The following is a 23,867-nucleotide window of genomic DNA, read 5'->3' on the forward strand; positions in this document are numbered from 1 at the left end:
GGAGCATTCACAATTTCTGGTGGCAAGTCGTTCCACTGGTTAATTGTTCTCACTGTCAGGAAATTCCTCCTTAGTTCTAGGTTGCTTCGCTCCTTGACTACTTTCCCTCCCTCCGTCCTCCCTAACAAATGCAGTGATTCATTTAACCACCAGGGCGAGAAAGGTTGCAAAGTGGGGCAAAAATGCACTTAACACTGTCTCCATTGTGGTCACAAGTCGAGGACTCCCTTTAGCAGATGAAACAGCCAATTCATGGAGCCAAGAAAGAACAGGAAGGAGGTAAAACTTGGTTAGATTATCATTAACTTCCTTGTCTTCCCTGGAGGATTGGAAGGACATTTGTCTTCTGCAGAAACACAATAAAATGTGCAGACTTTTCTTTTAATCCTAATTTAACTAACAGGATAAAAGATTCAGTTAACAGAAAAGTATTCAACATGTGGCAGCTTATTTTGCACTATTTATGGTAGTTGCCGAACTCTGCATTTCTTGAGAAAGACTGGAGGGCTTTTTTTTTTTTTAATGCCGTGAGCATTTTTCATGCTACAGAGTTTATACTAGTTTTTTTTTTAACAACTATTTTTGTTGGGGTGAGCTTTAAAGGGATATTAGGAAGGTGGAACACTCAAAGCTATAGAATGTCCTCTGGATAGGGTTAGGGTTAGGGTTAGACCTCCATATGAATTATAATCCCAAGGGACATAGAATATAGAATCATAGGGCTGAGGAGGGACTTCAGAGGTCTTCTAGTCCAACCCCCCTGCTCAAAAACAGGAGACCTGTTCTGTCCCTACTACACGTTAGTCTGTGTGCAGCTCAACATGCAGCTAAACCCACCTATCCTCCACTAAAATAGACTGTGTGCATAGCTCTGGATGTTTTATTAAAAGAATAGGATATGGTGAAACTGGGGAAAATAGGGATACATACAATGAGAACCAAATACAAGATAGGCAGTATTGGGTTGCTGCTGAACATAACAATTAATAGATACAAGCAATCTAAATGTCACCAGCGACGCTCTGTGTGTGGGATGTGGGTTTGTCCTTGGATGACCATGTGCCACAGATTAAGATGGATTCTTCTTTGTGCTTCTGTCTCCTCCAAATGCCAAAGGAAAATGGAGCCTTGGCTTCCCAGTGTGCACTTGTTTTGAGAGTGCAGGCTGATGAGTAAAGAGGTTGGGTTAGCTTTAAAACAATATAATTAATATTTGTCCCTCCTGCTACTAGACGGGGCTAGAGAGAAACAACAGTATATAGAAGTTATATGCTTGGGCATGACAAGATCGGCTACCATCCTGGCCCAATGATTATCCAATCTTTTTTTGAAACCTGGCGATGATGTACCCACAATTCCAGGAGACAAGAGAGGTACTAATACCACTCTATAAAGCCTTAGTAAGACCACACCTAGAGTACTCCATCCAGTTTTGGTCACCACATTATAAAAAAGATGTTGAGACTCTAGGAAAAGTACAGAGAAGAACAACCAGGAGGATTAGGGGACTGGAGACTAAAACATATGAAGAATAGTTAAAGGAACTGGGCATGGCTAGTCTAGTGAAGAGAAGGACCTGGGGAGACAGGAGAGCAGTGCTCCAATATCTCAGGGGCTGCCACAAAAGAAGAGGGAGTCAAGCTATTTTCTAAAACACCTGTAGGCCAGACAAGGAATAATGGATGGAAACTGATCAAGGAGAGATTCAACCTGGAAATAAGAAGAAATTTTCTGACAGGGAGAACAATCAACCCGTGGAACAGAAGTTTCCTTTGGAAGTTGTCGGAGCTTCAACACTTGAGACTTTCAAGAAAAGATTGGACTGCCATTTGTCAGAAATGGTGTAGGGTCTCTCGCTTGGGTGGGGGGGTTGGACTAGATGACCTATAAAGTCCCTTCTAACTCTGATTATCTGTACTCTGTTATCTGATACAAGCTGTTCATCCTTCTCCCTGTCAGGAAATTTCTCCTTCAATTCCAGGATGGTTCTCCTCCTTCCATCCATCGCTTCTTCTCTTGCCCTCAGGTGCTTTGGAGTAAAACTCAACCTTCTGTCTCAGCCCTTTAAGCATTGGAAGATGCTGTCATGTCTCCCCTGAACCTTCTCTTCGTTAAGCCAGACATAACCATTCGTCATGTGTTTTAGCCTCCAGTGGCCTTATCATCTTGGTTGCTCTTCTCTGCACTTTTTCTAGAGTCTCCACATCTTTGTTTGTGTGTGTGTGTGTGTGTGTGTGTTTTGTGGCAACCAGAATCGAGACAGTATTACAAGGGAGGACTCACTGGTTTGGTATAACGCTTCTCATGGTCCTGATGCTCTCCCCCTAGCTTTTATTTTTGCACTCTGTGGCACATTGCTTGGCAATTGACTTAAGGATGAGAAATGAAACTTCAAACGATCTCTGCCTTATCCTAAATGATAGCAGAGATTTCCAACTTGACTGAATTTAAGGGACACCTTTCTGAATCAGAACAACAGACGTTGCAAGGGACTTTGGAGATCTTCTAGTCTAACCCTCTGCCCAGACAGGAAACCCTCTACTGTTTGTCTAATCTCTTCTTAAAAACCTCCAGTGTTGGAGCATCCACAACCTCTGAAGGCAAGTTGCTTCACTGGTCAATTGTTCTGACTGTCAGGAAATGTCTCCTTAGTTCTTAGTTGCTTCTCTCCTTGATTAGTTTCCATCTGTTGCTTCTTGTCCTGCCTTCAGGTGCTTTGGAGAATAAGTTGTGGCAGCCCCTCAAATATTGGAACCATGTTCTCAGTGAGGAAAGCGAAGTCTCAGAGAAGAAAACCTTGGTTTACTGGGAAAACCTTGGTTTATTAAGAATGACTTCTCATAATGTTAACAGAATAACAGAGTTGGAAGGGCCCTTGGAGGTCTTCTAGTCCAACCTCCTCTTCAAACAGGAGACCCTATACCATTCCAGGCTGTCCAGACTTCTTAAAAGCCTCCAGTATTTTTACGGACAGACCCCAAGAAAATGCCAAATGTTATTGATAAAAAAAGTTAAAAAGAATTCTGGGGAAAAAAATTCATTTGCTTTGGGTTGTGAATTGAAGGCAGGGCTTTTTTCTGAATGGGTGATTCCGGAAAATTCAGGAAGGAAGGAAGGAAGGAAGGAAGGAAGGAAGGAAGGAAGGAAGGAAGGAAGGAAGGAAGGAAGGAAGGAAGGAAGGAGCGAGGGAGGGAGGGAGGGAGGGAGGAAAGCAGGCAGGCAAAGAGAGAGGAGGAGAAGAAGGAAGAGAGTTGATGGAGAAAGAAGGAAAAATGGAAACAGATAAAGGAGAAAGAAAGTAAGAGAGAGAGAGAGAAAGATAGGGAGGGAAGGAAGGAAGAAAAAGAAAAGAAGAAGGAAGGAAGAAGGGAAGAAGGAAGGGAAGCAGGCAGGCAAAGAGGGAGGAAGGGAAGGAGGGAGAGGGTTGATGAAGGAAAGAAGAAACAAACAAAGAAAAGAGAAAGAAAGTAAGAGAGAGAGAGAGAGAAAGAAAAGAAGGGAAGGAAGGAAGAAAGAAAAAGAAAAGAAAGAAAGAAGGAAAGTAGGAAAAAGGGAGGGAAAAGAATCGGCCGGGAAAAGAAACACAGAAATATGAGCGGGGGGGAAAAACATGTGGATGAATTTTAATGCAATCAGAAAGCTGTAATAATGGTAATAAAGGAATACATTCAGACATCAGGGTACAAGCCCTTGCAATGCCAGAATTTAAATCAGAGCTGAGCCTGTCGTTCCCATCCCCTTTCTTCAAAGGAAGAAAATGGAATTTTTTCTAAGCGGGGCAAAGGAGGGGATTAACAATCAGCAGCTTTTTTCAGCCCTTTTGTCTTTCGGTAAATCCCATTTCATCACTACCTTTAATATGAAGAAGGCTCTGGACTGAGCTGGGCCGACTCCGATAGAGAAGTCAAAGCCAACTGTGCCCGCGTCGCCGACAACTTCCAGGAAGTGTTTCAATTACCTCCACCGAAAGCTTTGCAAACTGAACGTTCTGACCCAGCTCCCCAAACACGACAAGCCCTCTGGAGTGAACTCAAAGACGGTGTTAATTAGGAGCATCGACAGCCCCAGCAAAAGGTTTCTCTCTCACCGCAGGTTAACAAGCCCGTCCATCTGGAAGATAAATCGTTCATCTATTCATCTCCATCCCCCTGCCTTTTATCCCCAGAACTAGGGTGGGGCTTCGCTAGTAGCAGTGGCTCTTCCATCCCAAGGACCGGCCCATAGATTTCCACTGCTCTCCTCTCCTCTGCCTTCTATGCATCTGTGCATCAGGGTCTCTCTCTCTCTCTCTCTCTCTCTCTCTCTCTCTCTCCTTCATTCCCTCTTTCCACTCGAAGCTCCCAGGTTGCCCTGATGCTGATCCTGATTCCCACACCTCCTCCTCCTCCTATTCTTCCTCCTCCCCCTCCTCCTCCTCTGATTCGGCTGCTGGAGGGGCTGGTGGCTGACAGGCCACAACATCAAAGTTGAATTTGATCCGAACTCTTGTCACAAGGGAGTCAGTGACATTAAAAAAAACCAAAACAAAACCAGACTTTCCTCCTCTTCTTCTTTTCCTTTTAATATTGCTTCTTCTCCAGGCCTGTTTCTCGGAGTCCCAAGAAATCTCTAGCAGTATATTATTGCCATATCCCTTTTATCTTTTTGGGTCCCTGGATGAGATTTTTCCTTTTTCTTTTTCCCTGAGTGCCTGGAGGTCACCCATAGAAAGGAGTCAAGATGCTCAAATGTAATTTCCTTGATGTCCCTCCTGGGTCGCCAATGACCCCGTGGGGAAATGTCCAGCATTGCTGGAAATTTAGTCTCAACAAAGACCAGCATTTAATTGGGCCAAAATTTGCCCAAATCTGAGCCTCACAGCAGTATCAGTGTGCTGTGTGTGGGTTCACATGCATCATTCCCTTTGTGTTAAGTTGTATTTTAATGTTTCTAGTTGAAACTTCATAAAGATATCATATCTTTATAGCTGTCTACATCTGTATCTCTCTCTGTCTGTGTGTCTATCATTTATACATCATTTTTCTATTATCTATCTATCTATCTATCTATCTATTTGTCTATATCTATCATATATCATTTATCTATATCTATCATATATCTATATCTATCTCTATAGATCATCTATCTATATCTATCTCTATATCTCTATCTATCTATCATCTATATATCTATCATCTATCTAGCTAGCTATCTAGATCTATCTGGATCTATCTATCTCTATCTATCATCTATCTATCTAGATCTATCTATATCTATCATATACATACTTATATACATACTAACTTAACAATTGCAGAGGTTCACTTAACAACAGTGACAAAAAAGGTCGTAAAAGGGGGCAAAACTCACTTAATAACTGTCTCACTTAGTGACATACATTTTGGGCTCTGTTGTGGTCATAAGTCAAGGAGTACCTGCATTGGGCATTGTGAAACCCTTGTATGTAGCATTTTCTCGCCATCAGCTGTTCTTGGGTTTGAGGATCTGATCTGGAAATGGAGGGGTCATTTTTATTTTTATTTTTAAGCGGTTTGCTACCTCTTGGTTGGATTTTTACTTTGTTCAGAAATGCAGACCAGACTGGCAAAATAGGTAAACGATGGGTAAATCATGATTAAATTAGAATCTGATGTTTAATAAAAAGAAGTAAAACTTTCCTTTGGCCTTTATTCGTATTATCTTTCCTCTCTCTCTCCCTCCCTCCATCTTCTTTCTTTCTCTCCTTCCTTTTTTCTCTCCTTTCTCCCTTTCTCCCTTCCCTCTCTCCTTCCTCCCTCCCTCCCTCTCTTCATTCTCTCCCTCCTTTTTCCTCTCCCTCTTTCTGCATCCCCTTTTTTCCTTCCTTCCTCCCCCTTCCTCCCTTCATTCTCTCCTTTCTTTTCCTTTCTCCCCCCTCCCTTCCTCTGTTCCTCCCTTCATTCTCTCTCTCCTTTTCCTTCCTTCCTCCCTCGCTCCCTCCTTTTCTCTCTCCCTCTTTCTGCATCCCCTCCCTCCCTCCTGTTTAATTACTCTAGAAATATTTCATTTTCCTCCAAATTCTTCCCCTTGTTTTTGTATCCAATGCCTACCTATCAGGAAAGCTGACATTCATTTATAGGAGATAATGCCAAGCGAGCGGCAATTCTTCCACCACCCTCAGTTCTGGCCAGGGCTTATGGCTCGCCCCCCTGTCCAGCTAGACAGCCAGGTCCTCTCTCTTCTTCACCCCAGGCCTTGTTAATTGACAATTCTCACCTCTCAGCCAGTGACACCTTCTTCCCTTTATAATGTGCTGCCTTGTTCTCCCAGCTCGTCTGACACTCCAGCCTCTCGCAAGTTCTGGTAAAAACAGATCATTTAAATATAAATAGAACAAGGAATAATTTAACCCCTGTTTGCACCAGGCGAGGTGTTGGGACTTCCTATAAACACCAGGAGCGAGGCTTAAAAACACTGCATATTTAAACTGGCAAGTCTTAAGGAAAAAAACAACAACAACATAGCAACAGGGCCTGTGCAGCGAGGAGGCGCATAGGAGCGCACCAGAATTGTTTCTTGGCTGGTGCAGAGCCAAAAGCCTAAGCTCAAAAGCGGGGATCGGAGTTTCTCACTCTGGTATTGAACACTCAGGTAGGAAGCTGGCCTTACCTGGGTCGAAAAGGAGCTAAGGGAGATGGAAAAGGGCGAAGTATGGAAAAGGACAAATATGGAGATGGAGACGGTGGGGATGGAGATGGAGAGATAGATGGGAGATGGGAAGAGATATAGATATAACACAAAGGCCACTCCATTCTAGCGCTATTGGGGCTACCTGGTTGGGTAATGAAGCATCTGCAGGAAAACCACCAAGCTCAGAGGTCATTCAGGATCCCACCTTCTTCCTCCTCTTCCTCCTCTTCTTCCTCCTCCTCCTCTTCCTCCTCCTCCTCCTGCCTTCTAGCACTGATGAGGCTACCTAGTTGGGTAATGAAAGGTCTGCACTCTGCAGGAAAACTATCAAGCTCAGAGATCATTCAGGACCCCACATCCTCCTCCTCCTCCTCCTCCTCCTCCTCCTCCTCCTCCTCCTCCTCCTCCTCCTCCTCCTCCTTCTTCTTCTTCTTCTTCTTCTTCTTCTTCATCTTCCTCTTCCTCTTCCCCTTCCTCTTCTTCTTCTTCTTCTTTCTCTTCCTCTTCTTCCTCCTCCTCCTCCTCCTTTAGATTAAGACTCTAGGCTTAGTCATTTGACTCTGTTGTAAGTTTTTTGTCATATTTCACTTTTATTACCCTGACTGTTATTGGAAGAAATATCCATCTGGTTCAGTTCCAAACTGGGAGAAAGACACTGGAAACATAGAGGCTGATTGGAAAGATGCTTATTAATTGATGAAGCAGAATCACATGTTATTCTGGGCAGCTGACAAAATGGAGTTGAGAGTGGGGTGTATTATTATACCTTCTCTTGGGCTTTGCACTTGAGCTTCCTGTTCCTGTGCAAGAACATGTACTCTATTGGTTGCTGTAAGGGTCATAGCTAATTTTGTAGGTTGTTTGACCTCTCAGGTTTGGTTGAAGTTTGGACTCTGATGCAATGTCCTTAGGAGATCCTGCAATGTAGTGAGCTCTGTTGCTAGTGAGATAATCCTATTATGTCCTGGAAGGTCATGTCTTAATGCCATCATCCTGGAGCTGAAGGTATTTTGTTTTGTAGACAGGGTGGCCCAGTCTTTCTTAATGGGCACAAAATATCTGCTGGGGGCTATTAAGAAAGGTGAAGGCTGTCTCTTTCTGTCTCCAAGAGCATGTTTCTCCATTCATCCTTTAGGGAAATATAGTATTCTGCCTTTTTTAATATTTCTCAAAATGTTTCATTCTTCTAAGAGAAGGGCTCTTCCCTCACTGTTTTAGTAAATTGAATTGTATGATATACAATAAGCTGAATAGAATTTCCTCCTCCTCCTCCTCTTCTTCTTCTTCTCCTCCTACTGCTGCTGCTGCTGCTCCTTGTCTTCCTCTTCTTCTTCCTCCTCCTCCTTCCTCCTCCTCCTCTCCTTCTCCTTCCACCTCCTCCTCTTCTTCTGCTCCACCTTCTCCTCTTCTTCTCCTCCTGCTCCTCCACCACCTCCTCTTCTTCCTCCTCCTACTTCTCCTTGTCTTCCTCTTATTCTTCCTCCTCGTCGTCGTCTTCTTCTTCCTCTTCCTCCTCCTCTTCTTCTTCTTCTCCTCCTCCCTCTCCTTCTCCTTCCACCTCCTCCTCTTCTTCTTCTGCTCCTCCACCTTCTCCTCTCCTTCTCCTCCTGCTCCTCCTGCTCCTCCTCCTGCTGCTGCTCCTTGTCTTCCTCTTCTTCTTCCTCCTCCTCCCTCCTCCTCCTCCTCTCCTTCTCCTTCCACCTCCTCCTCTTCTTCTTCTGCTCCTCCTTCTCCTCTTCTCCTGCTGCTGCTCCTTGTCTTCCTGCTTCTTGTCTTCCTCTTCTTCTTCCTCCTCCTCCTCCTCCCTCCTGCTCCTCCACCACCTCCTCTTCCTCCTCCTCCTACTTCTCCTTGTCTTCCTCTTATTCTTCCTCCTCCTCCTCTCCTTCTTCCTCTTCCACCTCCTCCTCTTCTTCTTCTGCTCCTCCACCTTCTCCTCTTCTTCTCCTCCTGCTCCTCCTGCTGCTGCTGCTCCTTGTCTTCCTCTTCTTCCTCCTCCTCCTCCTTCCTCCTCCTCCTCTCCTTCTCCTTCCACCTCCTCCTCTTCTTCTTCTGCTCCTCCACCTTCTTCTCTTCTTCTCCTCCTGCTCCTCCACCACCTCCTCTTCTTCCTCCTCCTACTTCTCCTTGTCTTCCTCTTCTTCTTCCTCCTCCTCCTCTTCTTCTTCCTCTTCCTCCTCCTCTTCTTCTCCTCCTCCTCCTTCTCCTTCCACCTCCTCCTCTTCTTCTTCTGCTCCTCCACCACCTCCTCTTCTTCTCCTCCTTCTCACAAACCCCACTCCCTTCCAGCACTGAGGAGGCTACCGAGTAGGGTCATGAAACATCTGCAAGAAAACCACCCAGCTCACAGAGCAGCGAGAATCCTCCATATTCCCCCACATCCCGCCCAGATGCCCCCCCACTTCATAGAACCTGAACAAACATTGGATTCTGCACCATTGCCATATGCACCGTTGCAGCCTGGGGGATCCCACCACCTGCCTTGACACAGAAAGTTTTAAGTTAGATTAAGTCACCTCTCGAGTAGGTTGCATTCCTTTTGGACGGCTTCCTTTCGGAGGAAGCCAACGGAATCTGTTTATTTATTGATAGGGATTTATTCAAATTGATTGCATCTGTTCTCTAAATGTCTCAGGAGGCGGGAGGTGGGGAGAAGAGGAGGGAAGAGCAGCTCACAAACATTGTCAGAGCATTTAATGAACTCTAAATAAAGCAATTTATGCATTGGGTTTTTTTTTTAATGCTTATACGCATTATGAAGGGTTATTGGTCTTTTTTAAGTGTCTACCATCGTGATGCACATCCTAGAACTAATTCAGACTGAATGTCGAGCTTCCTGTATCCGAGGGCCCTCATTTTCTCTGATGTAGGATCTGTGCCAGATAATCCTCGACTTTACAATGGTTCATTTAACGACCACTCAAAAGGACAACGGCCCTTGAAAAAAAAAAAGTGACTTATGAATGTTTTTCATGCTTACCACCTTGGTAGCAACCCCGCAGTCACAAGCTAAAAATTCAGGTGCTCAGTCACTAATTCATACTGAGGATTGTTGCTATGCCCCAAGGTCATGTGATAACAGATAATCAGAGTTGGAAGGGACCTTGTAGATCATCTAGTCCAACCCCCTACCTAAGCAGGAGACCCTACACCCGTGATGGCAAACCTATGGCATGTGTACCACAGGTGGCATGCAGAGCCATTTGTGCCGGCATGTGAGCTGCAGGCAAATTTACCTCACTGCACATGTGCGCGCATCACAGCTGATTTTCGGCTGGTTTGAGGCCTTTTCGGCCTCCCAGAGGCTTCAGGAAGGCTTCAGCAGGCTTTTCAGGCCGAAAACTAGGCCTGTTTCATCACTTCCTGTTTTTCTGGAAATACCGGAAGTGACAAAACGGGCCTAGTTTTTATCCTGAGAAGCCTGCAGAAGCCTTTCTGAAGCCTCTGGGAGGCCGAAAAAAGCCTCAAACCGGCCAAAAATCAGCTGTGAGGCACAGTGCGTGTAAGGGGGTAGCGGGGGGTTGCGCATTGCATTCTGGGTGCTGGCACACGAGCGCATGCACAATTTTTGGCACAGGAGCCCAAAAACGTTAGCCACCACTGCCCTACATCATTTCTGACAAATGGCAGTCCAACCTCTTCTTGAAAGTTGACCTCTTTCTGCGGCCTTCTGAGGAACAAAATCCATAGGAAAGCTAGTAACAGTGTTACTAACTTACCGACGGCCATGGTTCGCTTAACAGCCGTTGCAAGAAAGGTTGTAAAAAGGGGGCAAAACTCACTTCGCAACTGTCTCGCTTAACAACTGAAATGTTGGGCTCAATTGTAGTCATAAGCCGAGGGCTACCTGTATAAATTTTGCTTTACAACTCACGATTTATGTGCTGCAGGAGACAAAAATAAAATGGATGCCATTTAGCAATAAGAGATTTCTATTTTCAGAGGGCCTAAGAGTGACCACATAGACTGAGCCCACCTAGATGTCACCTTTAGTTAAGGAATATATTTGGAGTCCTATAGATCATCAAGGTAGCAATAGCCCTTATATATATATATATATATATATATATATATATATATATATATATATATATATATATATATATATATATATATATATATATACACACCACTTCACAGAGCTTTGCAGCCCCTCCCTAAGTGGTTTACAGAGTCAGCCTCTTACCCCCAGCAATTTGGGTCCTCATTTTACCCGCCTCGGAAGGACGCAAGGCTGAGTCAACCTTGAGCCAGTGAGATTTGAACTGCCAAACTTCTGAGCAGCCGGCAGTCAGCAGAAGTAGCCTGCAGTACTGCACTCTAACCACTGCAGCGCCATGGCTCAAGGGAGGAAAGGAAAGGAAAGGAAAGGAAAGGAAAGGAAAGGAAAGGAAAGGAAAGGAAAGGAAAGGAAAGGAAAGGAAAGGAAAGGAAAGGAAAGGAAAGGAAAGGAAAGGAGAAATGTGGATGTAAGGAAAAAACATGAAAGGGAGAAGGAAGGAAGGAAGGAAGGAAGGAAGGAAGGAAGGAAGGAAGGAAGGAAGGAAGGAAGGAAGGAAGGAAGGAAGGAAGGAAAAACATGTATTGAAGGAAGGAAACGTGAAAGGAGGGAGGGAGAGTGGAAGGAAGAAAGGAATAGCAACAGCACTTAGATTTATATACTGCTTTGCAGTGCTTTCCAGCCCTCTCTAAGTGGTTTACAGAGTCAGCCTCTTGCCCCCGGCAATCTGAGTCCTCATTTGACCCACCTCGGAAGGATGGAAGGCTAAGTCAACCTTGCTGGTATTCCTCGACCACAATCGGGCCTGAAATTTCTATCACTAAGTGAGAGAGTTGTTAGGTGTCGCTTTGAAACAAGAAGGGCGGCAAACAAATTTCATAATAAATAAATGAATTTCCCTCCCCATTTTATGACCTTTCTGGCCATAATTGCTAAGTGAATCACTGATGGTTCTTAATAACACAGTCATTAAGTTAATCTGATTTTCCCAATGACTTAGCTAGTCAGAAGGTTGCAAAAAGGGATTGCACAACCACGGGACGCGGCAACGGTCATAAATACGAAATGGTTGCCAAGCATCCTAATTTTGGCGACGAGATCATGGAGATGCTGGAGTGACACAGTGGCCTAGAGGTGGAGCTCTTGCCTATCGATCAGGAGGCTGTGAGCTCGATCCTGGGTAGAGGCCGATATTTCTGTCTCTGGGCACACTGAGAATATATCTGCTGGAAAAAAACTCCGGATTGGTGACAGGAAGGGCATCCGGCCAGTAAATACTGAGCTCCATTCAGTTGCCCAGACTCCACCCTGCAAGGAATGATGGGGTTGTTAAAAGAGGATGGTGATGATCATGGAGACGCTACAAAGGTCGTAACTATGAAAAACGGGTCATGTCACATTTTCCAGTGCCGTTGTAACTTTGAATGGTCAACTAAACAAAGTGCTGTATGCCAAAAACGATCTGTAGGTTCTCTGGGCTAACTTTATTTCATTTCTCACCTGCTTTCTCCTTCCTTCTGAAATATGGTAAGCATCTCTTAATTTTGTTCCAGAAGACAGAAAACTTTTTGTGGGCATGCTCAACAAACAACAGTCAGAAGATGACGTCCGTCGGTTATTTGAAGCGTTCGGGAACATTGAGGAATGCACGATACTTCGAGGACCAGATGGCAACAGCAAAGGTAAAATAGGTGACCTTAACTGATTAACCAAGACAGGGGAGATCATCCAGCTAAGGAGATCTGGAAGGTCAGATCTTCACGCTCCTTCGGGAGTTCTGGACAGCCAGGGCTTGAGAAGACCTCCCACCATCACCTAAAGAAGAAGTTTTGAAACCTTCTCGCATGGTGGGTGGCATTTGGAAGTGGGCTGTTGTTGGAAGAAGTGCCCATTTGGTTCAGATCCAAGGTGGGAGAAAGAGACTGGAAATGTAGAGGCTGATTGGAAAGATGGTTTAATGATGAAGCAGAAGCACACGAGTGCTTCTGGGCAGCTGACCACATGGAGTTGAGAGTGGGGGGGGATTTATACCTTCTCTTGGACTATGCACTTGAACTTCCTGTTCCTGTGCAAGAACATGTATCCTATTGGCTGTTGTCAGGCTCCCATGGTGGCATGTACAAATCCTAGGAGTTTGTCTGAGCTAAGCTTGGTTGAAGTTTGGGCTGATGCAGTGAAGGGGTTTGTTGGGCAATTCCTATTGTGGCTTTGTTCAGACCTTGCCTATGAATAGAGCTAGCTCTCTCTTGACCTCTTAAGTGCTGACATCTGCTGGGGGCTATTAAGAAAGGTTGGGGCTGCTTTTCAAGAACATTTTTCTCTGTTTCTCATTCAGGGAAATATATTATTCTTGTCTTTTTAATATTTCTCAAAATATTTTATTCTAGGAGAGGGGTGGGTGCTAACTTTCTACACTACCTTTCCCTTCAAAATTCTGGCCACCGTCTTTGGCCTAGTCTTGATGAAACAAGGGTTGTATCAACAATGGGATCAGTAGGAAAGGTTGGTTAAGTTTCTCTCTGACAAAAGGACCCCATTCCACTGACTTCTACTGAGAAAAATGGAGACCCTAACCTGGGATGGAGGGAGGACCAGTGATAACAAATTTCAGGGCACGTCTACTAGAATGAGACTTCAAAGCAACTTCTGTTGGACTTAAGGGAAGTTCTGAAGAGCCAGATATTTATTGTTGATATGCGTGTGACTGAGAGTGGGTTGTGTGCATGGGGGCCTCGGGTTATTGTAAATATGTGCATGTGTGTACGTGAGAAAGAGTACGAATGCAGTGTGTGTACATAAGTCCAAAACCATTTTGTGAGTTATATACTTGATCTATTTGGGGCTACGAGATAGATAGATAGATAGATAGATAGATAGATAGATAGATAGATAGATAGATAGATAGATAGATAGATAGATAGATAGATAGATAGATAGATAGATAGATAATACCAAGGCCACAATCAAAATAGAACATGAAACAATGCACAAATTGACAGATCCAATGAGCAATAACAAATACATCCAATAGAAGAGAAGATTTCTAGCTCAGGTTGGACTGTGGGGTCCTTGGTGATCCCTAAGCTTGGTAGTTTTTTTGCAAATGCTCCATGACCAACATTTCACATTAGAAACAAATGGGGGTTTGCAGTTACAGTATTTTTAGTTCAGTTCAGTTTAGTTTAGTTTAGTTTAGTTTAGTTTAGTTTAGTTTATTGTCATTGCACCTCGTAAAATGAAATTAAATACCATCTTCAGTGTACATTCTTATACTGTACTAAACAAAAAAATATTGTTTTTCTCCAGGGGCTGTTGGGTTTTTTGGTTTACTTAAAATGTTTTGGAGAGCTTTAGTTGGTTTCTGTGCTACACTGATGCCATGTGGTCATAACAGCACAATACACTGATGGGGAAGCTGTATATAAACTGAGAGCAAACCCCACTCCCTTCTAGTAATGATGATATTACCTACTTGGGTTATAAAACGTCTGCAAGAAACAGAACCAAGGATCCTAGAATTATCTTCCTCCTCCTCCTCTTCCTCCTTCTCCTCCTTCTCCTTGTCTTCTTCTTCTTCCTCCTCCTCCTCCTCCTCTTCTTCTTCTTCTTCTTGTTCTTCTTCTTCTTCTTCTTCTTCTTCTTCTTCTTCTTCTTCTTCTTCTTCTTCTTCTTCTTCTTCTTCTTCTTCTTCTTCTTCTTCTTCTTCTTCTTCTCCTTCTCCTTCTTCTTCCTCCTCCTCCTCCTCCTCCTCCTCCTCCTCCTCCTCCTCCTCCTCCTCCTCCTCTTTTTCTTCTTCTCCCTTCTCCTTCTCCTTCCTCCTCCTCCTCCTCCTCTTCTTCTTCCTCTTCCTCCTCCTCTTCTTCTTCTACTTCCTCCTCCTCTTCTTCTCCTCCTCCTCATTCTCCTTCCTCCTCCTCTTCTTCTTCTACTTCCTCCTCCTCCTCTTCCTCCTTCTTCTCCTTGTCTTCCTCTTCTTCTTCTTCTTCCTCCTCCTCTTCTCCTCCTCCACATGCTTTGCACGTGTGCAGCATTTTAAAAATGCGGCTTTTTCAGCTCTAAAACTAACCTTCTGCTGCAGTCCGACTGAGGCGTTGCAATGCATTGTTCTGCACCAAACAGCTGGTCTGAAAACCCTGGAAATAAAGGACAGAATACGGCAGGGGCAGGTGGGCAGGGGCAAATCATCATTGTAATAACTATCGGTTCACCTGAACTGGCCCGAACTGGGAGAATCCCACCCCTGCTGTAATTTTGACCTTTGAGATGCACAGTATAGAAATTTAATAAAGTTGAATAAAAAAAGTAAATAAATCCATTGGACAATGCTTCCCTGCAGCTGTTTATATATGTTCTGTTCTTCTTTTGGCCTAAGTAATGAGTTGTTGTTGCATGAAAAACTTCCCCTCTTGCACCATATGTAGCAGTGGTCGCCAACCAGTGGGCCGGGGACCACTGCTGGTCCGCGAGAAAACGTTGATGGTCCGCAGAGAAACGTCACCCCCAAAGCAATTAATCCAGGCTGTGCAGAAACACAAGGCTGTGCTGCCCACATGGCTCGTGGGAACACAAGGCTTGTGTCGCTTGCATTGGGAACAACACGAGGTAGTGAGGGGAGGGGGGAAAGGGCGGAGGGGGGGAACTCAACCCATGTGCCTCGCCTGGCCACCGGGCTGCTTCTTTCCGCTTCTTTCTTCTTCTGGTTTTGGCTGCACACAAGGAAAGCAGCAAAAATCTTTCTTTCTCTCCTCCAAACTCTGCCAGAAATGAGTCTTTGGGACCCTGCAAGTCCTCCTGCGCAAAAGGCTGTGCCGGCAAAGACTAATTTCTGGCAGAGTTTGGGGGAGAGAAAGAAAGAATTCTGCTGCTTCTGCTGCTTTCCTTGCATTAAGCCAAAAGTCTCTCTCTCTCTCTCTCCCCCTGAGAACGGAGCTGGAGACGGTATCCTACAATCCCAAATAAAGAATGATTGATCGGTAGGAAAATGGGGTGGGGAATTTTCCTGCAGACTGTTTTGGGGATTTTCACAGGGTCTCTGGTCTGTGGGATTTAAAAAGATGAGTTTGGTGGTCCCCGAGGTCCAAAAGGTTGGCAACCCCTGATATGTAGGACAACAAGTGGCAGAAACTGGGGTTGGAGTCAAAAAAGACATCAGCCGAGCATCCCTACATAGTCCCAAGCAAGCTCAGTCAAACCTCCCTTGAATTCCATGGACCATTATCTAACTCCCAGCAGGTGTCAACCCTTAGTTGAGAAGATTTCTGTGCAGAGGCCCTTAGCAATAAATCATTTTAACCGGACCTTCACGTGTGGGCCTTGCCTTTCATACCTGGCCCCATGTCAATGTGTAAACCACATCAACCAGTGGTGGGATTTAGCCAGTTTGCACCACTTTGGGAGAACCAGTTGTTAAGTTTCTGAGCAGTTTGGTGAACTGGTTGTTGGAAGAAATCACTAGGGCAGAGAACCGGTTGTTAAATTCCTTGAATCTCACCAATGACATCAACCACAATGTACTCTGGTTCCCCATGACCTCCCTTCTTACCCTTCCAAATCCAGAAGAACACAGTAAAATGTTGACCCTTTTTCACAGTTCTTAGATGCAAATTGGGAAGGGTTGCACATATTCGTATGTTAATGGGGAGAATTCCCCAGGCCAACATTATATCAAGCAAAGCTGTTTTTGAAACATTCTCTGCGTTCAATAAAAATGTGATGCAAAAATAAATGCCTATATTAGGTAAAAGTGAACCTGTAAAAGTCACACACAGTTCTATGAAAATTTTACAGAGGCAGACATATATATAGACACATATATTACGAAAACTCATGTTTGTGGGTGACTTTCAGATGGGTGAAATTGGAAGGTATAGAGAAGCAAACATTAGATAGATGGTAGATAGATAGATAGATAGATAGATAGATAGATAGATAGATAGATAGATAGATAGATAGATAGATAGAGATTAACATAGTTGGAAGGGACCTTGTAGATCATCTAGTCCAACCCCCTACCTGTTCTGACCCAAGCCCTTTTCTAACAAATCAAACACAATCCAAAAGGAACAGAAACCTTGTAATGCTTTTGCAAAATAATTAGCTGTGATAAGCACAAGCCTTGCCAAACTCTGCGAGACAAACTCTGCCAAAAGATAACAGACAAGAAATAAGTTGTAATACAAGAATCTTCAAATACAAACTCAGGATACTGGAACATCCACGAGGCTGGAGTTTCAAAACGTTTTTGCCTTCTGCAAAATACGTTCCTTTCACAGCTGGCTTTTATCTTCTTGAAGGAGGGGCCATTACCTTGCAGCCTTACTCCCGACTCGCTCGTGCTTTTGTAGCTGCTCTTTCCTACAAGCAATCCTGCGCGCAAGCACACTTGGCACAGGCTCCTTAGAAACCTCCTCATCACTGTTGCCAGCCCCCACAATCTCTGAAGGCAGCAGCCCACTCCCTAATGGTCCTGGCCCCTCATCTGAGTCCTCGCTCTCCTCAGCCGTCCACACCTGCTGCCGGCTAACCACAACAATGGTCTGGGAGGAGTTAGATAATCAGATAATCAGAGTTGGAAGGGACCTTGTAGGTCATCTAGTCCAACCCCCCGCCCAAGCTAGAGATCCTGCACCATTTCTGACAGATGGCAGTCCAGTCTCTTCTTGAAAGCCTCCAGTGATGAAGCTCCCACAACTTCTGAAGGCAACTTCTGTTCCACTGATTGATTGTCCTCACTGTCAGAAAATTTCTCCTTATTTCCAGGTTGAATCTATCCTTCTTCAGTTTCCATCCATTATTCCTTGTCTGGCCTTCAAGTGCCTTGGAAAATAGCTTGACCCCTTCCTCCCTGTGGCAGCCCCTCAAATATTGGAAGACTGCTATCATGTGTCCCCTGGTCCTTCTCTTCCCTAGACTAGCCATGCCCAGTTCCTGTAACCGTTCTTCATGTGTTTTAGTCTCCAGTCCCCTCATAATCCTGGTTGCTCTTCTCTGTACTTTTTCTAGAGCCTCAACATCTTTTTTATAGTGTGGTGGCCAAAGCTGGATACAGTATACTAGGTGTGGCCTTACTAAAGCTTTATAAAGTGGTGTTAGTACCTCGCTTGATCTTGATTGTATCCCTCTGTTAATGCAATTTAGGATTGCATTTTTGGCTGCCGTCGCACACTGCTGGTTCATATTTAGTTGGTTGTCCCCTAAGCCTTCAAGATCCCTCTCACAGTTACTGCTATTAAGCTTGGTTTCACCCAGTCTATATGTGTACTTTGGGTTTTTCTTGCCTAAGTATAAGACTTTACTTTCCTCTACGTTGAATTTCATTTTGTTAGATAGGGCCCAGTTGAACCAAGATCATTCATATGGATGAACTAATATGTCCATCATCTGGTACCCATGATTCTGATGTGAATGAAATTTGGAGATGTTGTGATTGCTTCAATGCCACCATACCTTCTGACTACATTTCCCAGAAACCCGTAGGTTGCATGACACAGGGGGAAATGAAAGAGCATGTCCCCTGCCTCTTTCCCGCCTCCCACTGGCTTCAGCATCCAATCCAATTTTTATTTGCAAACCACCCCGAGTTGCTTAGATATCAAGACGGGCAATGTACAAATTTTGATAGGGAAAGAAAGAAAGAAAGAAAGAAAGAAAGAAAGAAAGAAAGAAAGAAAGAAAGAAAGAAAGAAAGAAAGAAAGAAAGAAAGAAAGAAAGAAAGAAAGAAAGAAAGAAAGAAAGAAAGAAAAGTGAGGGAGAGAAGGAAGGGAGGGAGGGAGGGAGGGAGGGAGGAAAAGAAGGAAGAAAAGAAAGAAAGAAAAAGAAAGGAGGGAGGGAAAGGAAAAAGGAGGGAAAGGAAAGGAAGGAAGGAAAGGAAAGGAAGGAAGGAAGGAAGGAAGGAAGGAAAGAAGAAAGAAAGAAAGAAAGAAAGAAAGAAAGAAAGAAAGAAAGAAAGAAAGAAAGAAAGAAAGAAAGAAAGAAAGAAAAGTGAGGGAGGGAGAGAGGGAAGGGAGGGAGGAAAAGGAAGGAAGAAAAGAAAGAAAGAAAAAGAAAGGAGGGAGGGAGGGAAAGGAACGAAGGAAGGAAAGGAAGGAAGGAAGGAAGGAAGGAAAGAAAGAAAGAAAGAAAGAAAGAAAGAAAGAAAGAAAGAAAGAAAGAAAGAAAGAAAGAAAGAAAGATGAGGAACGGAGAGAGGGAGGGAGAAAGGGAGGAAAAGAAAAGAAAGAAAGAAAAAGAAAGGAGGGAGGGAAAGGAAGGAAGGAAGGAAGGAAGGAAGGAAGGAAGGAAAGAAAGAAAGAAAGAAAGAAAGAAAGAAAGAAAGAAAGAAAGAAAGAAAGAAAGAAAGAAAGAAAGAAAGAAAGAAAGAAAAGATGAGGGAGGGAGAGAGGGAGGGAGAAAGGGAGGAAAAGAAAAGAAGGAAAGAGAGAAAGGAGGGAGGGAAATGAAGGAAGGAAGGAAAATAAAGGAAAGGAAGGAAAGGAAAGCAAAGAAGGAAGGAAGGAAGGAAGGAAGGAAGGAAGGAAGGAAGGAAGGAAGGAAGGAAGGAAGGAAGGAAGGAAGGAAAGAAAGAAAGAAAGAAGGAAAGAAAGAAAGAAAGAAAGAAAGAAAGAAAGAAAGAAAGAAAGAAAGAAAGAAAGAAAGAAAGGTCAATGGGGAAGCCAGCAGGAAATCGGAAGTCATTCCCGCTCCTATTGTTTTTGCTTGTTTGCTTTGTTTTGTTTAGCCCACCCCTTGCAAAAAAAAACAACACCATTGACTTTGTTTCTCTCTTTAGGTAAAAAAATATCCCTGAAAATTTGACCCAGTTGATCACAGGCTGTCCACTATATATTAACAACACATATATTTGCAGGATGCTATAGAAAAGGGACCTGTGGGGGCCTTGGTGCTCTCTGAATAGTTGGTTTTCTTGCAGACAGTTCAGTACCCAAATAGCTAACATCATCAGTGCTAGTAAGGAGTGGGATTTGCTCTCGGTTTATATTCTAGTGGCTTGCCCTGTGAGTATTGGTGGAGCTGGTTTTAGAAGTTCTTAGTTCAGGTAATGAAACGTCTGCAAGGAAACATCTCAGCTCAGGTAGCACCGAGGACCCATTATTTCAACCTTGAGCCACAAATATTCTTCATCAAAAGGGAACTGTCCGAACATAAGAAGGTGAAAATGAGAAACTGGGAAAAAACTAAAACTGTCTGATTTGTTAATCCCCTGTGACCGGTTGCACTAAAGCGAAAGACAGAGAAACAAAGTCATATCAAATGTCTGAGGAGCAAATGGAAAAGTCTTTGCACTCCCCACTCAACTTGGTCCTTATTCTTAGAATTTGTTCCTTCCTCTTGTCTTCCCAGGGTGCGCTTTTGTGAAATACTCCTCACATGCAGAAGCCCAGGCGGCCATAAATGCTTTACACGGAAGCCAGACAATGCCGGTGAGTATTTCATTATGGCTTGGTCATTTGCAGGAGTGGTGAACTTGTAGCTAATGTTATCATTTTTAAAATAAATTTATTTATTCAACATTTAAAAACAAATTTCCACAATTTACAACATTACTGTAGCAATGTTTACATTATAAATATCTTCTATTAACGTGTTATACATCTCTGTTTCTTCGTCATTCTAGGCATTATATACCTATATACATTTTTATTTACATTTATTTACACAAAAACCTTGTGGTTTTATGGTTTTATAGTATTACATAAGTCATTTGATGCCTTTATGTCTTATTCTTATCCATTCGTACTGAACATTCCACATTTTATAAAATTCTCCTTCTTCTTTATCCTTCAATAGCTTCGTTAGTCTATCCATCTCCGCGCATTCATATATCTTATTAATAATTGTGGCTTCCAGGGAGGTTGTAGCCAATTTTGGGCGTAAGAGATTCTGGCCGCCGTTATGATATGGAGCATCAAATATTGTTATTTTCTATCGAAATTAGGTTCTAATTTTATCATTTTTAATGACCGGTTCAGCAAACTGGAATATTTGACCCCTGGCTGGCCCCACCCCTCCCACGCTTCCCCTCCCAAGGAGTCCCCACACGGTCAGTTTTGGATGCCAGGTAAGTACAGGGCCCACATGGAGGCTCAGGGAGGGGAAAAATGACCCCCTCCACTGTGGTGCATAAGCCAACTAGGCCACACCCACCATAGCCACACACCCCAGCAACTGGGCAGAAAACCAATTGCTAAAATTTTTGAAGTCTACCCCTGGTCATTTGGGCACAGACAATAGGGATTGACGTGTGAGGCCCCAAGAAGCAAGAACAATCCGTGGAGTTACTTCTGAGTAGTTTCTTGATTGCTGTTTGCCTACAGACAGAATCTTGCCAGACTCAATCAACCATCTGCACAACTACAGGCATTCCTCGACTTACAAGCACAACAGAGCCCCAAATTTCTGTTGTCAAGTGAGACATTTGTTAAGTGGGTTTTATCCCCCATGAGACCTTTCTGGCCTCACTTGTTAAATGAATCACTGCAGTTGTTAAGTTAGTAACCCGGTTGTTAAGTGAATCTGACTTCCCAATGGACTTTGCTTGTTGGAAGGTCACAAAAGAGGATCATGTAACCCCGGGACACAGCAATAGTCGTAAATATGAGCCAGTTGCCAAGTGTCTGAATTTTGATCATGTGATTGTAGGGAGGCTGCAAATGTCATTAGTGTGAAAAATGGTCATAAATCACTTCTGCCGGTGCCATTGTAACTTTGAATGGTCACTAAATGAACTGTTGTAAGTTGAGAACTACCTGTATAGTTATACTTTGCCAGCTGCTAGGGAGGTGCTACCTTAATCTTGTTCCTACCTATTAAACTTTCCAAGCTGTGCTGCTCTTTGCCCTCTGGGAAGCAGCCCCTCCCATCTGGGAATCCAGAATACATTCCACCGCAGTGCCAAACAGATATTTACAGAATCAACCCATTGTAATGAAATGCAGGGGAAGAGGGGCCACCTAGGAAACAATCAAAGTAAAGTCCCAAAAGTGCTTTTTTCTCCAAAAGGGAACTGGACTTTCCTGGATTTTTTTTTTCTCCTTTGAAAATGTTTCGCTTCTCATCCAAGAAGCTTCTTCAGTTCTAACTTGTGGGGAATAGAAGAATGCAAAACAAATGAGATACATGCAGATCTGTACACTGGGGAAATCTCTATTTCCATCCCGCTCCAGGGGGAGGATATTGTAAAATCTCCATTCCCTCCCTACTCCTGGGGGAAGGTTACTGCAAAATCCCATTCCCTCTCCACCCCACTAACCTGGTTTCCAGCTCCGTTCTCCTGTGCAGGGCAACCCAAGAAGACCCAGCCGATCAGCTGGGACTCAATGGGAGGCGGAGAATAGATGGGAGCGGGGCCAGTCAGAGGTGGCATTTGCCGGTTCTCTGAACCACTAAAAATTTCCACTACCGGTACTCCAGAACTAGTCAGATCCTGCTGAAGACCACCTCTGAACCCTGACCTGGAGGACTGAGAATCTCCATAGACAATCAAAGAAAAGAGGAAGGAGCCCTGAGTGGTTTAATGGTCTGAAGAAGAAACTTAAGGAAAGACTCACTGTAACGCATCAATCATTTCTCCCAGCCGGTCTTTGAAAACTTGCAGATTGGCACACAAACCACAAACCACCATGCAGAGCAGAAAGCAGGTTTCAAGGGCATCTGTACCTTCAGACTTGCAAGACTGACTTAATGCAGCCCCATAATAAAGTAGATAGAGCTCACTTAGTAGTGTTTCCGGCCTTTACCCAGGAAAGTTGACACCCACAGACGAAACATACAGCCCATCAAAGTGCCTTCTCTGAAAACTCCAGCCTACAGAAGGATGGATGAAGACTGGTCCTTGCCAGTGGTAGGGTTCAAAGTAGTTTACCACCAATTTGGTGGGCGTGGCTTGGTGGGCACGCTTTGCATGCACACACACACACTTTGCGAGTGGGTGGGCCCAACAGCAGATCGTTGGAGAGAACCAGTTCTCTCCCAGATGATCTTTGGAGCTACCGGTTCAAGCAAACCACACCGAACCGGTAGAATCCCAACCATGGTCCTTGCAGATCTTCATCTTCGGTGTATTTCTTTGAATACCGGCAATTGTCTTCTTCTGGTTACATATGCGAGATCTTTCTGTCTCTCGTGGTAGGCCTTAATTTCTGGTCCTCTGGCTATTCTTTGTTAACCTTTTCTATTCTATTAACCTATAATCTATTTGTCAATCTATTCTCCAAAGCACCTGAAGGCAGACAAGAAGCAACAGGTGGAAGCTAATCAAGGAGAGACCCAACATAGAATTAAGAAGAAATTTCCTGACAAAATAATTAATCAGTGGAACAATTTTCCTCCAGAAGTTGTGGGTGCTTCAACACTGGAGTTTTTTAAAGAAGAGATTGGACAACCACTTGTCTGGAATGGTACAGGGGGTTGGACTAGAAGACCTCCAAGGTGCCTTCCAACCTTATTATTCTATGTTCTGTAAGTTCGAATACCTAGTCCAAGGGTCTTCAAACTTGGCAAGTTTAAGACTTGTAGACTTCAACTCCCAGAATTCCTGAACTAACATGACTGGAGGAGGAATTCTGGGAGTTGAAGTCCACAAGGCTTCAAGCTGTCAAGTTTGAAGACCCCTGACCTAGTCTTTTTTTAAAGGCCACCAAGATGTCCCTCTGACCTACAAATTATGTGAAACACTGAATTATGGGATTGTTTTAGTCCTGTCCAGTTACACGGATGTTCATTCTACCGGGATGAGCATAATCTCTTGATCTTCTCACTTCCGGATCCACTTTTGTCCTTCTGTTATGCCAGGGATTAAGTTGTCCCCTTCGCTGGATCAATTCACCGGTCTTCTGCCAAGGTTTTATCCTGCATCCATCAAAATTCTGGTCAGGACAGAAGCAGCCATTTGCTTCTGTAACAAGCCTCCTGTCCCTCCCTCTCTCCAGCTATCAGAATTATGGTTCCTCTGTGGTTTCAATTCACACAACATATGGCACCTAAGAGTTTCCAAAAAGGCCATTTTATCTAATTAAAATGCCTTCTCCCCTTCATGAACATCAGAATCTGTCACATAAACAGTGGCCCTCTTTGCAGGAATGCAAGATGGATCACACCCTTGAGATGCTTAACCTAGTTGGGTAGAAACCTAGTCAGTGCCTAAGTGAGGGTAGTGTAAAACCGTCATTATTTGAACAATAGTTCAAATTTAGGCAGCCTTCTTACCTTTAAATCCTCTCC

The 23,867-nt window shown here is 43.9% G+C and overlaps 1 protein-coding gene across 20 annotated transcripts in view; it reads left to right on the top strand.

Annotated features, from left to right (window-relative positions):
- Window positions 1-23,867, top strand: part of CELF4 (CUGBP Elav-like family member 4) — an 823,187-nt gene that overhangs the window by 703,680 nt on the left and 95,640 nt on the right. For 11 of the 20 annotated variants that reach the window (XM_087958740.1, XM_087958742.1, XM_087958734.1 and 8 more), the window contains exons 4-5: window positions 12,202-12,330; window positions 19,989-20,068. In XM_087958740.1, coding sequence (XP_087814866.1) covers window positions 12,202-12,330; window positions 19,989-20,068 — 209 coding nt within the window. The remainder of the gene's footprint in view (window positions 1-12,201; window positions 12,331-19,988; window positions 20,069-23,867) is intronic. The other 9 variants (XM_087958737.1, XM_087958748.1, XM_087958741.1 and 6 more) reach the window with 2 other exon arrangements.

This window comes from Notechis scutatus, chromosome 2 (genome assembly GCF_049901735.1).
Source record: "Notechis scutatus isolate UNSWTSFEM ecotype Mainland chromosome 2, rNotScu1.2, whole genome shotgun sequence".
In the NCBI taxonomy this organism is placed as follows: domain Eukaryota; kingdom Metazoa; phylum Chordata; class Lepidosauria; order Squamata; family Elapidae; genus Notechis; species Notechis scutatus.